General features: G+C 46.6%; 1 protein-coding gene across 1 annotated transcript in view; it reads right to left on the minus strand.

The window, feature by feature from the left end:
• Positions 1-1,875: 1,875 nt before the first annotated feature.
• Positions 1,876-13,325, minus strand: part of LOC102925009 (protein THEMIS3-like) — a 42,781-nt gene continuing 31,331 nt past the window's right edge. Inside the window, exons 3-4 of the mRNA XM_006991694.4 lie at positions 9,985-10,458; positions 1,876-4,925 (exon numbers count right to left, since the gene is read on the minus strand). Of these exons, the coding sequence (XP_006991756.1) occupies positions 3,907-4,925; positions 9,985-10,458 (1,493 nt within the window). The 3' untranslated portion in view covers positions 1,876-3,906. The remainder of the gene's footprint in view (positions 4,926-9,984; positions 10,459-13,325) is intronic.

The following is a 13,325-nucleotide window of genomic DNA, read 5'->3' on the forward strand; positions in this document are numbered from 1 at the left end:
ATTTTCTGGTTGAATGGAGTTCTCCCCTCTCAACCCCCACAGTGAGTCAAGATGACATAAAGGAGCCATGTGAATACAATGTGGGAGGACAAGAAACAGGAGACCAAGTTTGCTTTTACCTCCATTGCTAGAAGGGAGACCTCCTCCTATTCTCTTGCGTGAGTGAAGATAAGAGACCATGCTACTTGTAGTTTCAGCCATAAATCTGGATATCCTATTATTACGAGGTTTCTCAGACTGGCGAATTCTAATTCTAGTTTCTCTTCTTGCTCTTTCCTCCAATGTTTTGGACATTAGATATTTGTTCTATGCACAGCTGGCTCCCCAGAGCCTGGTCTCTACAGCTTTGTCTTCGTCACACCCTTTCTTGCTTGCACGGAGCTTGCCTCTGTGAGTCAGCTCCTGGCACGGTCCCTGCACCTCATCTGGTCCACCTGCATGTGATGGCACAGCACACTCACTAGACAGGGCTGGCACTACTCTCCTCCCCGCACTGCCCCCAAGAAGATGCTTCATAACAGGACAGTCTCATTATAGACAAGCTAGTATTCATAATTGCTCCTTTGCATGTATTCATATGATGCTATTTTTTCCAGGCATTGATTGATGTCTATTCAAAATGAGCATGCTTGGAGGAGTGTTCCCCTGCAGCAGGAGCTGTCTGTGCCCTGCCTGGCTCACTTTGGCACCCGTATCTAAATGTGCAATCAGCTTCTTACTATAAGAACCAGTGACTCTGCCATAGAGATTTCAAGAGCATGCTTGACTGATGGAGAGACAAATTAAAATCCCTGGATTTCCTGTTCTTTGAGAAATATAGAGAGGTTCTTGCTCTCTGCTTGGCACAACCCTGAAGCATGGGCCAAACCAGAGTTGGCAGGTTTTTCCTTTAAAAGGCCATATGGTAAACATGTTAGACGTGGTAGACTAAGTCTCCATCACATGGCAACTGTTCAGCTCTACATTATAAGGTATAAGCAGCCATAGCATAGACATACACAAATAGATGGGCGTGGCTCTGCTACAAATAAAATTTTTATCTGTATCGATTAAAACAAGAATTTCGGGCTGGAGAGATGGCTCAGAGGTTGAGAGCACTGACTGCTCTTCCAGAGGTCCTGAGTTCAACTCCCAACAACCACATGATGGCTCACAACTATCCGTAATCTGGCTCCCTCTTCTGGCCTGTAGACATACATGCAAGCAGAACACTGCATACATAGTAAATAAATAAATTAAAAAAATTTCAGTAACTTTTTCATGTCACAGCATACTTTTCTTCCCTGGATTATCTTCCAACCATTTTAAAATCATAATGACCAGTCTTACCTACGGGTCATAGGAACCCAATGGCCTTGGTTTACCCGCTGCAGTTTGCTGATTCTAACCTAAGTAGCTTTCCAGAGGTCCCTGGAGAGCTGGGCCTCATGGCCCACAGCAGGGTCTGCTCATTAGATGCCTTATATTATTTCTCTCCCTTCCCTGGCTTATTCACCTACATGCCAGGATCGTCTTCCAAGAATACTACTTGTCTCCGAAGCCCTTCCAGATTCCTACTCTGTTCTTCGATCTCTCACCAGACTGGCAAGTTGGGTTTTCTGCTCCCCTTTCTGCCTAGAGGAACAGAACATGGATACTTAGAGCAGGTCAGCTCCGGCAATCACATAGCACAGCACCTGGATCCGTATCCCCAGACCCACCATATCCATCAAGCTTCCGAGCTCTTGACTCTCATCCCACTTCCATTAAGATGCCTCAGTAAAGGAAGTTGTCCTCTTGGAGTCACTGACATTGTGTCCTGAATAAGGTGTGTGTGTGTATGCGTGTATCAGTTACTTTTCTGTTGTGATAAGATGCCACGACCAAAAGCAATTTATGGAGGAAAGAGTTTATTTTGGTTTGTGGTTCCAGAGGGATTAAGAGTCCATTATGTCGAGGAAGCATTCCAGTGAGTGGTAGGCAGGAGCAAGAAGCCGAGAGATTACATTTTATACCACAGGCACAAAACAGAGCAAGCAGACTGGAAGCAGACAAGACACTCTCAGAGTCTGCCCCAGTGATGTCACTTCCTCTGGCACTTTCTAAAGGTTCCATTACATCTCCCAACAGTGCCACAAGCTACAGGCCATGTATTCAGATACCTAGCCTATGGAGGACATTCCTCATTTCAACCTCCACAGAGAAGCAATGGAGACACACTCATTGAGTACCTGCCTCGTGATTGCCACTTAAGCTACAGGTGTGTGCTGTGCACTCTCAGATTCTCCCTTTCAGTTCTATAATGATGAGTAAACAGGAGTCCATATCATCCAGTTTGCAGGGTGGACACCAAGCTCCAGAGAGGGCAAGAGCTGTCATTGCAGAGGGGGTGACCACCGGCTACCTAATGGCAGTACTGTGCATCCTTATCCACTGAGCTCTGAGGATACTGAAGCAGGCAGAGTAGAGGCTAAGCTGGTCTTGGAGCTCACAGGGCTTGCTTGGAGAGAATCAACATCTAGCATGAGTTGATAGGCAGAAGTTATGCCTAAGTAGAGGGGAGAAGGCAAGACCACAGTGTGACCTTCGGTTCAGAGCCATACGGGAGACATCCAGAGATGGTCTCGTCTGGAGCTTAGAGTGACAGAGAGGCAGGCTGTGGGTAGAGGTGAGAGGTGAAGTTGCAGGCTAGAGGACGGTGGATGAACATCCCTAGGAAGTGTTCTAGATAGCTGGGCTTCATCCCAAGGCAATAGAAATACTTCAGGAGCCTTGAAGGCTTCATCGCTTCACCTTTTGCTCTTAAGGTCCCTCTCTGCTTAGAATGGAGAACTGACAGGAAGGGGGTGGGACTTGATGACTTGATAGAAGGATGACAGTGAATGACAATAACGCATAGGTCTAGACAGGGGTCTGAGATGGGACCGGGCCAAGGTGAAAGGTAGGAGATTGGTAGGAATTGTATAAATCGGTAGGATAAGGTGACTGATTAGTTGGATGGGTAAAGGAAAGTTTTCCAAGTGTTTGCTTTGTGTAACTGGCTGGAGGGGGGTGGAGGGGGTGGCACCTTCCTCACAGAGGGGCAAGGAGGCAGACTTAGTGTTGACGTCGGTGTTAACAAACCCAAGTATGCGTGTGCTCAATTATCCATCCAACAGTTTTGTTGGAGTGCATCCTACATGCCAGGCACTGTCACCGTGAAGGCACTGGGAGGAAGTGATTCCAAACCTGGGGCCATAAGGAGAGTCGTGTTTGGTGACAAACACGTGTTTCTGCTGAATAAATAGAATCTCACTTTAACTGAAAGAAGAGGACTGCAGCCACACCACAATATCAGAACCTTGCACATCGGGGGGTGGGGGCGGGTGGGGGAAGCCTGTCACCCAGACAGCTGCGATGATGTGAGTAGATGTCCCACAAAAGGTTCATGTGTGAGAGGCTTAGTCTCCAGTTCTCGATGCTGTTAGGAGAGGGTAGAGCTGTTAGGAGGAGCCTCCTTGATGAAGGGAGTTAGGTCACTGGGGGCATGCAGGAAGCCTTTCTGCTTCCCACCTGTCATGAGATGGGCAGCTTCGATCCACTACGTATTCCCACTGTGGTGTGCTGCCATGCCACAGGCCCGAGGGTAGCGGGGCCAAGTAACCACGGACTAAGATCTCTGAAACTGTGAGCCCACATGAACCTTCTTTCCTCCTCGTGAATTGATTATCCTGGGTATTCTGTCACAGTAACAGAATGCTAACCCAACTTATAGCAAATGAACAAGAGAGATGGAAATAACACGGAGTGGTAACACCCCTGATTTCCTCTGAGGCCCCACATCTGGGGCTGCTTTCCAGTTCCAGTCAACCCCAAATACTCCGTTCCTGAGTGTGCGGATGCTGCATCCTGGAAACGAAGCAAGGGTTGATAGTCACATTTTCTGTTTTAAGACAAACTTCTGGGCTTTGGAAGGGGTGGCGGTGGGCAGGGAATAATCAAGCGATTGCTAAAGGCCAGAGACTCTTCCTCAGTGATCTCCTGGATGCTCTGGAGAGACGTGCATCTCTCTTTGCCGACATTATCTATCCACGAACGTTCCTCGACCACCAGCACCTCACAGCTTGACCTCTCAATTGGGATTTCAAATGTGGTTTCTGGCCAGTCCCTGTATATGTCTTCTGAATCCATGTCCCTCAGTGAAGCTTCATCTTTGGCTATGAGGCACTGTTCCACGATGATATTTTCAATTCTCAGTTCCTCAGTTCCATACAGAGGGTCCCTAGCCATGGAAAGATCTGGGCCGACCACTCTGACGTGACATGGCAGTTTTGTGACTTCGCACAGCTCCCTCAGGGTCCCTGGTCCAGCATCATCGAACAGCTCCAGGAAGTCTCCTTCTGCGAACAAGGGTAGTTTGACGTGGGCCTTGGTGGCAATGTTCAGACACTTGAGGACCTCCACCCTGTGCAGCTCTCTGTCAATCTCCGCAGACACCACGCTCTTCTTCAGAGCCAGGAAGCACTCATTGGCCGTGAAAGATGCCAAAGGCCCCAGGCAGGAGGTGTAGTCCCTGGTGGACCGGAAGCAGAGCTGTCTATGTCGCATGGCTGCAGCAACATCAGAAACAGCACAAAAGTAGCGACCCCTCCTGAGTACCAGGCCCTGATAGGTGTATGGGATGAGAAAGCACCTCCCTTTCTGTCCTTGAGAAATCTCCGTGGCAAGGAACTTTTTCACTTCTTCAGTCCTGAGGATGGTTAAGAGCTGCCCACACTTCAGAGGCTTCGTCAACGCCTTGTTCTCCGACAGGACCACACTCATTATTTTAATTCTCACTGGGAATCTGTTTGTCTCCATACCGTAGATTTGTCTCATCGTCGTCAGCGTGAGGGGCTGACAATCCAAGCGGGTTATCTCGGTAATATGGATGTCCAAGTCGGAGGGGATGCTGACCTGGTTCTCACCTGGGAAAGTCAAAAGGCAAACAGCATGAGGCTTTCAAGAAAGGAGTGAGTTTGGAAGGAAGCTCGGGTCATGCATTCATAAATTTGTTCATGGGTCTACACTTTTTAATCCCCTCCTATTGGCTGTAACATTTCACCTAAGAGTCACATAATATGTTAAACTGACTGATGGCAGGACAGTTCAAGCTTGCTTTCTTTCCTTTCTTTTCTTTCTTTCTTTCTTTTCAATCTTTCTTTCTTTCTTTCTTTCTTTCTTTCTTTCTTTCTTTCTTTCTTTCTTTCTTTCTTTCTTTCTTTCTTTCTGTTTTTTGAGACAGGGTTTCCCTGTGTAGCCCTGGCTGTCCTGGATCTCACTCTGTAGCCCAGGCCGGCCTCGAACTCACAGAGAGCCACCTGCTTCTGCCTCCTGAGTGCTAGGATTAAAGGCTTGCCGGCCAGCTCAAGCCTTCTTTTGATGTGTGATCCGTCAGTGTAAAAATGCAATAGTGCAATTGCATTCTCTATCAAAGACACGAGGGGCCCAGCTTGAAAGCATGGGCAGAGCTGCGTGTGCCATGGCTTATTGTGTTTCTTCCATATCCACAGTCCTCACCAAGACCCCGGGCAGCCACAGAAGCTCTAGCTGCCCTTTTCTGTGGTTAAGACTCAGATGAGACTTTTGGTAGCTTTTGGGAGAATCAAGTGGCTTCTAAGACAGGCCATCTGAAAAGACTTTAATACAAGATTGAAAAAACAAATCTCTGGATAGAGCATGGGAGAGAGTCCCAGAAACCAGTTACCCTCCCCTGTGTATTTAGCAGAACCAGCACCGTCTAGTTGGGGCACTGGGCAGCAATGGCGTTGGGAGTCCCTCCTCCTTGCTTACTTCCCTGAGTTCTCCAAAAACTTCCATTTCTTCACTGACCATCATGTGAAGGACGGAACCACCTTCGCAGGTCAGCCCCAGGCTCTGGGCTGGATGAAGAGGGGCCTTGAAGGCTAGAATAAAATGATGGCTCTGGGCTGAAGAGATGGCTCAGGGGTTAAAATCACTGGCTGCTCTTCCAGAGGTCCTGAGTTCAATTCCCAGCACCCACATGGTAGCTCATGACCAAATATAATAAGATCTGATGCCCTCTTCTGGTGTGCAGGTATACATGCAGAGCACTCATACATAAAATATAAATAAAATAAAATTTTTAAAAAAATGATGGTCCTTAGAGTGGGATGGGGGAACGGGATTTGCTTGGAGCCAGATAGGAAGGTGCAGACATATGTATTTCAACATCACTGTATTTCAGAAGGATGAATAGGAGTCTATCAGAGTGTGGCTTTGGCCTTGAACTCAGCATCCTCCTGCCTCAGTCTCCTGAGTGCTGGGAGCACAGGCTTGCAGAGATTTCTTTTGCTTAAACAAAAATATTTTATTTTTATTTATGTGTATGATGGTTTGGCTGCATGTATGGATGTGCCCCGTATGTGGAGGCCGGAAGACAGCATCAAAACTGCCGGAACTAGAGTCACAGACAGTTGTGCGCCATCACGTGGATGCTGGGTCCTGAACCCAGGTCTTCTGCAAGAGCAAGTGCTTTTCACTGCTGAGCCATCTCTTCAGTCCCCTTGCTTAGATTACCTTTAGAGATGGAAACAACAACACATGGCTGCTAAGGTGGTAGTTTTTGGAGGATCTCTGTGTGGTCTTTCAAACTTCAGATGTCCCAAGTGGGAGATGGCCTTGAGCAGGCAATGAAGGGATGGAACATGTACACAGCACAAGGAGTGAGTAGCTGCCTCCAGCTTCTCATCCCTCCCCTCTTAGGTTTCCCTCAAAAATTAACATGTGAAAATGACCAGAAGGTTTGACTATGTGTATCTTTTTCATCACCTCTGAGCTATCTTGCTGGCCTGCCAATAATAGTTTTTGAAGATGAAATAGGTTTATTGTTTTTTTTTTTCTAAAGTGAGTAAGCGAATGTGTTTTCAATTTCCCAGTTAATTTATAATACAGTCGCTTTGGTTAGAAAAAAGACTTATTTACTTTTATTCACATTTGTGTGCATGTGTACATACATTTTATTACACACACACACAAACTATATATATATATATATATATATATATATATATCCTGTCTGTGTGTGGACCCACAGAAGCCAGGCCTTGGGTTCCTTGGCATCCAAGGCGAGTGACTTGAAGTGGTTGCTGGGAACGAAACTCAGTTTCTCTGGAAGAGCAGCCAGTGCTCTGAACCACCGATCCATCTCTCTCAACGTCACTATTGATAAGTTCAGCTCAAATAAACTGATGTCTGCATGACTCCTGGCCACGGTTCCAGCCTGTGTCACAGAACTTTGTTGTTGTCCTCTGTCACTCAGGGAATAGGAAACGCTGGTCTCACCACGGTGTTGAAAACATGAACCAAAAACCAATTCCAGAGTCTAGATTTGTTGTTCAGGGATCTTTACCAGCCTGGCTAGGTCTTCTCTGATGGCAATACCAAGTCAGGTCACTTTCCAAAGCTGTCTTAAGAGCCTGGCCTTAATTTTTGTCAAACTTAGTTCTTCTGGGACTAACTCCACCGTTAAGTGTGTTGGGCCATGGTCTGGTCCATAGTCATTGTCACCTAGATATCTCAGTGGACGATGCTGATAGCCTAGGATTTAAGGGCTTGTTCAAGTGCAATGTACATTGACCTGTCAGTGACATTAACCAAAATTTTATTAAAAATTAAAAAACATATATTTAAAAAGATTTATTTCATATGTATGGTTGCTTTGCCTACACAATGTCTGTGTATCACACGCACATCTGGTGCCTGCAGAGGCCAGAAAAGGGTACTGGGCCCCCATAACTGGAGTTGTAGATAGTTGTGAGCTGCCACCTGGGTGCTGGGAATCAAACCTGGGTCCTCTAGAAGAGCATCAGGTGCTTCTAACTGCTGAGCCAGGTCTCCAGCCCCACAAAGAATGCTTTTCTGAGGTAGAATCTTACTGCTTCCCAGGCTATTCCCAAACTCCTGGGCTCAAGCCACCCTTTGTCTGTGTCTCCCAAGTAGCTGGGCCGACAGGAACACACCACTACACTGGGTTGAGTCACACTTAAATTTTAAGGGTGTTTCAATTTCTTTGTCTCTTTGAAATCAGTTCCATCTTATTTCTTTTTATTTAAAAAATTTAAACAAAATTTTATGTATATGGGTGTTTTGCCTTACATGTACATCTATGTCCCACATGTGTGCAATGCCCACAGAAGCCTGAAGAGGGAGCCAGATCTCTTGGAACTGGAGTTACAGATAGCTGTGAGCTGCCGTGTGGGTGCTGGGAATTGAACCCAGGTCCGTTGGATGAGCACCCAGAGCTCTTAACCTCTGAGCCATCTCTCTAAGCCCTCCCCACCCTTTCAGTGCTAGGGATTGGACTCAGGACTTCACACACGCTAAGCACATGATCTACCACTGAACCGCAGCCTCAGCCCTACCTTGATCGTATTTTTAGCAATAAACACTGTTCATTCATCTTAGGAGAAGCCGTATGCTATATACCTCAGAAGCCAGAGTGAGACAAAGGGGGATCGTCCCAGCAAGAATGCATTAGGAAGAGGCCTGGATTTTAGGTGATTCAAGTCAGTCAGAGAGATGCTTCCGGAGTCAGCCACACAACTGCACACGGGTGAGAGAGCCAGTCCTCACCCTGAGGTCCCCTTGGGACCGCTAGACCCACCACTTCCCGTCACTCTCACGGCTCTTCTTGTTATTACTTAAAAGGCCAGGCAGATAGAGAATAAAAAATGGACATGGAGCTAGGGAGACATCGCGGAGGGAGTGAGGGCTGGGGGAACAAGCTACGGTCAGTCTAAATACAGCCAATAAACAAGGTTGGAGCACAAATCAAAGTTTCTGTTGGAAACCCGGCAATGGAAACTACGAACACTCGAGTCCTGCCATGGAGCTAAATTAGTCTTTCACAAACATTGCCCACTTAAAGGGATCTTCCAGCCAGCGGCACTTTAAGGCCGCTGTAAATTCCTGTTTAATATAATGCAACATTTCTTCCCTGCAAAGGACAATAAAGCGATGCAGCCTGTGAGACGATAGGGAAGCGCACTGGAGTCTGGCTTTCCCATGGACTATAAACAAAAGCATAAAATTAATGGGTGGTGAGGGACTAGCTTTTATGATAACATAGAAGAACATACATCAATAATAAATTCACTCAAAGGAGAGACTTCTTCTTTTTTTTTTTTTTTTTAAATCTGCTCACAGTCCATCTGGCTGTCACCACGGTATGGAGATTTATTAAGGGAATCAAATTAAAGCATCCTAAGTCTACTTCAGGAAATGTGTTTAAATATATATGATGATAAGAATATAATAATGGGTGATGGGATGGAGTGGGTGTGTAACTAATCGGATAAATCACCTCTGGGGGGGGGGAGTGTGTCTTCAGCATCTAATAGTCCTGCATAAATCAAGGCGTGAAGCCAATGAGGTAGGACGTGGCCACTTTCTGAAAATGGAATCTTGGCATCTATTCTTGGGGTTCCTTAATCCACCCACCAATCTACACATCTGTGGACCTTGGCAAGTTGCCTGCCCAGCCTAGAGAGGCTGCTGTTTACCCTATCACAAGTTCTTGAAGCAAATACTCCTCCGTGCCTGTAGGGGGCAGCGTCCTTGCTTTTCTTGCTGTGGCATGGGTGTTTGGTCATGATCTGCGTCTGTCCTGTGAGAGTTTCTGTTTGGAAACCTGGAGAGGTGATATTAGACACGGTGGGATCAGGATAGTTCTAGTAGCACCCTGGTTACTGCCCAAGAGAGGGCTGTAGACTGATAATACTGCCTCCTTGTCGAGTCTTCTTGTCCTGCCATGTGATCTTTCTCTCTTGCAAAAACCCTGCCATGATGCCTGCCACCTGCCATCATGTCTCCACCAGAGTTGGTGCCATGCTATTTGGGCTTTTAGTCTCTAAAGCTAGGGGCTATAAAACCTAATTTCTTTATAATTGTCCCAGCTTCAAGTTTTCTTGTTCTAGCAACAGAAAACAGACCAATGCGTGCTCCAAACTATTTCGCCTTACTCACCTGGCAGATGTGCCGTCACTGAGAAATAGGGGTGCAAAACTAGATGGCCACTAAAGCGTTCTGGAACCAGGGGGTTGAGAAGCCTCAGGCGATGTTCTGCCTCCACCTTAACCCTGCGCTTCCTCCCTGCAAGCAGCTTCCACCGCACGATGGTGTCCATGGAGTAGAGCTGGTCATCCCGACATTCCTGGAAGTGGCCCCTGCAGTCCATGGGCAGGAGCATTCTCAGGGGAGGGTCCTTGTTCAGCACCTCACATCGCAGCAGCCTCCTCCCCTGACTCTCTTCAAAGCCAATTAAGGATAGTATTTCTCCTTTCCTAAGTTTCATGGGCAAGTCATCTGTGGAGATGGGGACTAAGTTCTGGAAGTGGGGAGGACTTCTGTGGGTCATAGGACTCTCGGAAAGTCGGACAGAATGGACTAAATCAGCCACAGTTTCAAACGGAACTGGATCTGCAATCAGCTGGAAGTTCCCTGCAGAGAAAATAACAGAAAAGAATGTTCAGGGTCTATCATGCACAGGAATAGTAAGACTATGGCTCCAAACCCCATACCATTTGGAAGTGCAGTGATGGTTATTATCATTGTTTAATACAGCTCTCTCACCTGCTGGATTCCAAGGACACAAAGGACCTTCCTCAGAACCGTCCTTCTCCATCCTACAGCCTCTGTTGCAAATCAGCAACTAGCGCCTCTCCCCTTCGAGAAGGCTGCCACACCTCTCATCTCTCCCCTTCCCAAAGACCACCGCACAACCTGCACCTGCCATTCCTGTGCTCAGGACCCCCTGGTATCTTCTTGTCGTCACTCAGACCACACCTGTCCCTAGCTCTTTGTTCCCTGCAGCCTGTCTCCCACCACTGTCCCCAGTACAGGCACACCTGGCAGTTACTCCTGAACGCGCACACTTCTCCTCACCCAACTGTCAGAGCTTTCTGGACTTCCTGCAGCTCATCTCAGTTTCTGTTTGGCGTATATCAGTGAGACTTTCTGAAATCACAGTTTGGGAACTTAGCACCCCTCTCTGTCCCTGCCCTGTCTGAAGACTGCACCGGTGGCTGCCTTTGCAGAGAAGCAGAGGAATGTGAGATTGCATGACCATCTGCCTCAGGATGGATCCCACAGGCACCGTAGCCAGGATCAAGTCCCCCTTTTCTCTCTCTCTGAGTGAATCGCATTGTGTAGCCCAGGCTGGCCTCAAACCTATGGAAATCTGCCTGCCTCTGTCTCCCAAGTGACATGTGACCTTACACTAGCCTGAGGTTCCCTTCTTAAGGCCACATTCATGACCATTTTTGTATCTTGCTGTTTTCTGAAAGATTAGTCATGAGCACTCTTTATTATTTTTTGTGTGCTGTTTTTTTTTTTTTTTTCCAGACAGGGTTTCTCTGTGTCATTTTGGTGCCTGTCCTGGATCTCGCTCTGTAGACTAGGCTGGCCTCAAACTCACAGAGATCTGCCTGGCTTTGCCTCCTGAGAGCTGGGATTAAAGGTGTGTGCCATCACAGCCTGGCTTGTATGCTGTTCTTGTCCCATTGTGTGCACACATAAACCTTCATCCCCCAATGTCAAGATCCTATCAAAATTTTTTTCTATTAGAAATTTGCACAGGTCAAAAAGTCTTTATCTTATAAGAGTATAATGTTTTCATTTATAATAGAAATTCCTCAGCCAATGAGAAACATTCTAGAATATTTAACGGAGTATGATGCTGCCAAAGGAAACCAGGCACATGTTCAGTCACGTGCTCACAGTGTTTAGGGCATGTTCTGTGTGTCCATGTGGATTCACTGCACACAGCAATCCCCCGTGTTAATGAGTAGTCCATTTCCCTGGTCATGGAGACTGATTCAGAGATGGGCACTGGACCCAAAGAGACCTCATCAGCATTCACTGGGACTTGGACAACACAGTAAGATAAGTTTTATAACAACACCTCATGGCCTACCCCACCCCAGACACTCCCGCACACAAAGGAAGTTACACACAATGCGCAGGAATGGGGCCAATAGGTAAAGGGAAGTCCAAAACAAAGCCAAGATACTCAGGGAACGAGAGTCAGGGAGTAGTTTCACTGTCCACACTGTTATAAACTGGGCGGTTCAGAAACACAGTACACAAGACTCTATTTCTATTGTCAAGGGTTGAGAAGTCTTAAATCACGGTGCCAACAGACCAACAGTCTAATGAGAGACTGCTTCCTGGTTCATAGGTGGTCATCTTTTCCTGATAACTTCACATGAAAGGCCAGGGTACTCTCGCAGCCTCTTTTATAAGGAAACAAATTACTATCATCAGGACTGCGGCTAAACACCTCTTAAAGGCACCGCCTCCCATTACGGTGAGGGCTGGGATTTCAGCATATGAAGTGGGGGTTGGGGAATGAACATTCAGGTCACAGTGGAGACAGGAAAACAAAGAGGAAAGAAGAGACCCCGGTAATTGAGAGACAACCTCTGGCTCTAGTTAAAACCACCCTTCTTCGCCTCAGCATTTTGGCCACACGAACCAGTAATTTCCCCTTTCTATCTAAGCTGTTTTAAATTGCTTTTCTGTCACTTGGAACTGAAAAGATTTTTTTCTAATAAATATGCCTCTCAGCTCACTCGGGACACACAGCTCTGGGACCAGCAAGTGTTTGAATCTTTGTCTGATGTGTTAGCCGCGTCTCACCAACAGTCGCGGCACCAACTGACATTTAATCTGTACCAAGAAATGTGATGGAAACAACTGAATATTAGAGAAGCTCATTATAGAGAAACGATTACAGTTCCTGTGATGGCATCAGGTGATTTTGTGTTCCTGATTTTCATAAATAGATTATTTTTCTTTGGTATTATTTATTTAGAATCTCACTACATAGCCTTGGCTGTCCTGGAACTCACTACGTAGATCAGGCTGGCCCTGAACTCACAGAGATTTGCCTGCCTCTGCCTCCCTGTACTAGGACTGAAGTGTGTACCACTGCACTGGGCTTCTCTGTTTTTGTTTTTGTAAGCAAAACAGCAATGCTTTCCCCAATGTTGCTCAGGCAACAGTGACAAAAAAAGGACTAATAAATTGGACTTCAAAAACATTAAACTGTTTTCTGCATCAAAGAACTCTCTATCAAGAAAGTGAAGAGACAGGCTGGGTGAAGGGACACACGCCTTTAGTCGAAGCACTCTGGAGGCAGAGGCAGGCAAATCTCTGTGAGTTCAAGGCCAGCCTGGTCTACAGAGTGAGTTCTAAGACAGCCATGGCTATGAAAAGAGACCCTGTCTTTAAAAAAAAAAGAAGGAAAAGAAAAGTGAAAACACAATCCATAGAATGGGTTGCAAATGTTGTCAAACCATGCAGAA

This window comes from Peromyscus maniculatus, chromosome 13 (assembly GCF_049852395.1).
Source record: "Peromyscus maniculatus bairdii isolate BWxNUB_F1_BW_parent chromosome 13, HU_Pman_BW_mat_3.1, whole genome shotgun sequence".
NCBI classification, from domain to species: Eukaryota; Metazoa; Chordata; class Mammalia; order Rodentia; family Cricetidae; genus Peromyscus; species Peromyscus maniculatus.